Here is a 3952-nt window from a genome sequence, read left to right on the forward strand (position 1 = left end):
CGTATTATATGGAAATCTTCGAGTCTGGTTTTAGTATTATACGTATCGTCAAATAATGAGACGGTCTGTCTCATTCGAACTTTTGTAAAAATATAGATTGAACCCTGTACTATAAATTTGGAAAAATGAACATTTGGTCCCTCAACTTCCAAAGTTATCAAAAATGGCACAGAAGTTTTTGGGGTGTTACGCCGGCCGTTGGTGCGAACACGTTTTGAACGAGTTACCGATCGTAGACTCGAGCACGATCCAGATCACCAACCCAAATGCTACCCGAAACATTGCGAATACGATCCGATTCGTTAATCCGAAAACGTTCCAGAGTGTTGACCCGAATGGCACGAAGAAGAAAAGAAGAAGGGGTGTGTTTGGAATGTTGAACCAACTTGACCTAATTATATATTTTTTCTATTTTATGTTTTTTCATATAATATATTATATTATATTATAATTTGTATTGTTTGGGTTGTTATTTTATAAAACTAGTATTAAATTTTGGAGTTTTTAAACTAGTATATAATTTTTATCTTTTATTTTAAAACATCTTTTAATATATAGAATGTAAAATAACAATATAAATTCAAAGATATTTTTTGGGTTTTATATAATTTATAATATAATTGATATAACTATATAAGTATGGTTTTTTTTTTTATAATTTGTAGTTTTTTTAAAATTTATTTTTTAATTTATATTATTATTTTACATTTTAGAAACCTAAAAAACGAAAATAAAAAGAAACTCGTTGAAGCCTCCATTTGCCTGAGCCACAATAGGCTCAGGTGACTCAAATAGGGGTTTCAATAGGCTTCAACGAATGTACAGTAAGCACTGCATGGAAAATTATTAGTTGATGAATCTAGAGGATGACTTCAATAACAACACATAACCTAATAATCCATTCCATTCCGACTCTCGTTCTTGAATACCAAACCCTACGTAAATGTTTAGTACAAAATGCATCCATCGATAATCCAGTAAGATTAAACTTGGAACACAGAATTTACCTACCTATACTCATCTAATTATCACATTCTATAAACTACAATACACCCTAATATATCACTGGGTATTCTTAATATTTGAACAACCTTAAATTAAAATCAATGTTCTATGAACTATCTAATACTTTTGATAAAACATTAAACATACATTCTCTTGCTTTACACATGGCCTCTAATGGCTCGTTCTTTATCATTGTTAACCCTTTAGCTTCATTCAAATCAACCAACCTTTCACGAACCCTTTCCCAATCAAAACATTGAATCAATGAACCCAAAGCCATACCAACCACTCTATTAGCTAGACCAGTTCCTAAGCCTTGCTTCTTTCCAATCCCAAATGGCATATAATCATACCCTTTACTACACAACCCTTCAAACCTTTCTGGTTTGAAACTTGTAGCGTCATCCCACACCTTTGGGTCCCTATGGATAGCCCATGTGTTCACGAATAACATTGTTCCACGTTGTATATTGTAGCCTCCAATGGTACACTCATTGGAGGACTCGTGTGGCACGAAGAGCGGTGTAGCTGGAAATAATCTAAGTGTCTCGTTTACTATGTTTTGTAGGTATTTTAGTTTATGAAGATCGGTTTCTTGTATCAAGTGGTCTTGTCCAATATTTTCCTCGACCTCCGCTCGAAGTTTTTGAAGAACGTGTGGATGGTTCAGGATAAGTGACATCGCCCATTCTATCGTCGCCGCAGAAGAATCCGTACCAACAAGTAGCAATGTCTACATTAACCAAGAACATATAGCTTTAAGCAAGTATGTACTACTAATAGTCTTTACAAAACTAAACCACACTGAAGAAACTAATAGAATCGAACAAAAATAACATACCCAAACTAATAACCAATGGTTTGGTATGTTCCAAAGTCGAATCGTACCAAACTTGTTAGAATGTTTGTTATTGGATTTACGGTTCAAATATGTTATTTTGTCCAATCTTTTTCAGGCTTAAACATATCAAGCCAAAAAGTAAAACCAACAAAACAAAACATGAATTACCCACCCAAACTAATAACTAACGGTATGCTTTGTTTTCTTTAAAAATCAAATTTACTATTCGGTTTTGGTTATGCCTTGCTCCAAAGCTGAACTGCCCAAACTTATTTGAATGTTAGTTATTGGAGTTATAACCCAAATTTATTTTAAGCCCGTCTTTCTCAAGGAAAAACATTTTTAATCCCACATGTAAAAGTGTAAAACATAAGAGATTGAAAGAACCGAACCGAAATAACCGTACCCCAACTAATAACCAACAGTTCATTTGTTTTCTTTGAAACCAAAAATTAAGGTTTGTTTTTTGGTTATGTCTCACTCCAGAACCGAATAAACCCAATTTGTTATTGGATTTAAGACCTAAATTACTACTTTGGGCCTATATTTTTCTGGCTCAAACAATTCAAACCCAAATGTGAAACCGAAAAACGGTTAACCAAAATCCATATGTGAAGCCGAAAAACTTAAACCGAATACCTAAACTTCAGTTTGGTATGATTTGAGCCGCAAAACTGACTCGAGAACCCTATATAAAGCAATAGTCTTTACACATACCAACATAATACCCTTGAGGATGTGATCAGAGTAATTTTTGTGTAATGATTTTTGCAAAGAAAGCATTGCATCAATCATTTCCTTATTAGAAACACCATCTTTCTTCCAGAATTCATCCAACAAATCATTTGAACATGCATCTTTTGTTGCCTTCAATCTCAATAATGTTTTCTTCATACCATCAATATCAATCCACTGCATGAATGACAAAAGCTCCTTAGGATACCGAGCTCGCGGTTTAAAGATTTCCATAATCATCTGTCGAAAGTTAAGAGCCACCATTAAATCATCAACTTCTGGACCAAAGTTTATTTTCCCGGACACAATCCTCATAATAATATTGAACGACATGTCTTGTAACCTTGGCCTCAATCCCACACATGTGAAATTATTATGGAGAATTCCAAACATTAAACTCTTGATCAATGACCGGGTTTCGTCTAGTCGGACATCGGAGTACATGTTGAGCCTCGTGATTGAGAAGAGTTCGATGGTGGTGAGGTGGCGAAGCTTTCGCCAATATGGGCCATAATGGGCAGCGATCATGGAAGCGTAGTCATGTTTCATGGGCCGTGATAATGGGCTGCAATATGGGCCAGATGGTTGGTATTCTAACACGTTGATTTGTGTAACACATTCTTCAACAAGGGATGAGGATGATAGAACAAGAACCGGGCGGGACCTGAAATGAATGATGAAAGCATGACCATATTTTAAAGAAAGCGCGTGCAAAACACGGTGTAACGGGTCTTGGATTAGATGTAGATGACCGATTATGGGTAGAGAAAAGGGGGTTGGAGGAAGGTTTTTGTGATTTTTGGGAAATTGAAGCAGGAATTTGGAAATAAGAAAAAGGAAGAAGAAGGAAATAAAGAGAATGAAGTAGTAATAAAATAGGTGTTGATCCATTGAACAAGGAATTAAGGTGATGGTGCAAAAGGAGCATTTATTGGTTGGGATTGAGATAATAAGCTTGAAAAAATGGTAACGTTATTATTATTTTGGGAAATTTTTAGGTTACAAAGTTTCAAATCTACATGCCTTTAAATTATTATCTTACAATTTTAATAAAAGAAAATGTTAAAACTTAGGTGTCAAGCCCATATTTCATCTAATTCCTAATCTCTCATCTCATTCAGTCTAGCTATTCATGGGTCATGGGTCAAAACCATTATGTCAAATGGGTTATAACGTAGTGTGAATTATATTTATTATTGAATCAAGTTCATTTTCATACCTAAAGTTTGACCAACTACACAACTTTAGTATCTTTTTTTTAAAATTTCTTGCAAATCAATACCTGGTGTTTCCAAAATCACGCTTTTTTAGTACTTTTCGTTAACCATGTTTGTTTTCCCAATTAAGTCTACATTAAATTAATTCACAAGT

General features: G+C 34.3%; 1 protein-coding gene across 1 annotated transcript; it reads right to left on the bottom strand.

Moving 5' to 3' along the window:
* Window positions 1–1111: 1111 nt before the first annotated feature.
* Window positions 1112–3511, bottom strand: LOC143633771 (cytochrome P450 81Q32-like). Its single transcript, XM_077102015.1, has 2 exons — window positions 2564–3511; window positions 1112–1738 (listed from the first exon to the last, which is right to left on the bottom strand). Exons 1-2 carry the CDS (start codon window positions 3470–3472, stop codon window positions 1112–1114), a joined length of 1536 nt encoding a protein of 511 aa, XP_076958130.1. The 5' UTR covers window positions 3473–3511.
* Window positions 3512–3952: the final 441 nt, after the last annotated feature.

Source organism: Bidens hawaiensis, unplaced genomic scaffold (genome assembly GCF_021521415.1).
Source record: "Bidens hawaiensis isolate Kalapana, Puna unplaced genomic scaffold, B.hawaiensis_p1.1 tig00006905_1, whole genome shotgun sequence".
Classification (NCBI taxonomy): Eukaryota; Viridiplantae; Streptophyta; class Magnoliopsida; order Asterales; family Asteraceae; genus Bidens; species Bidens hawaiensis.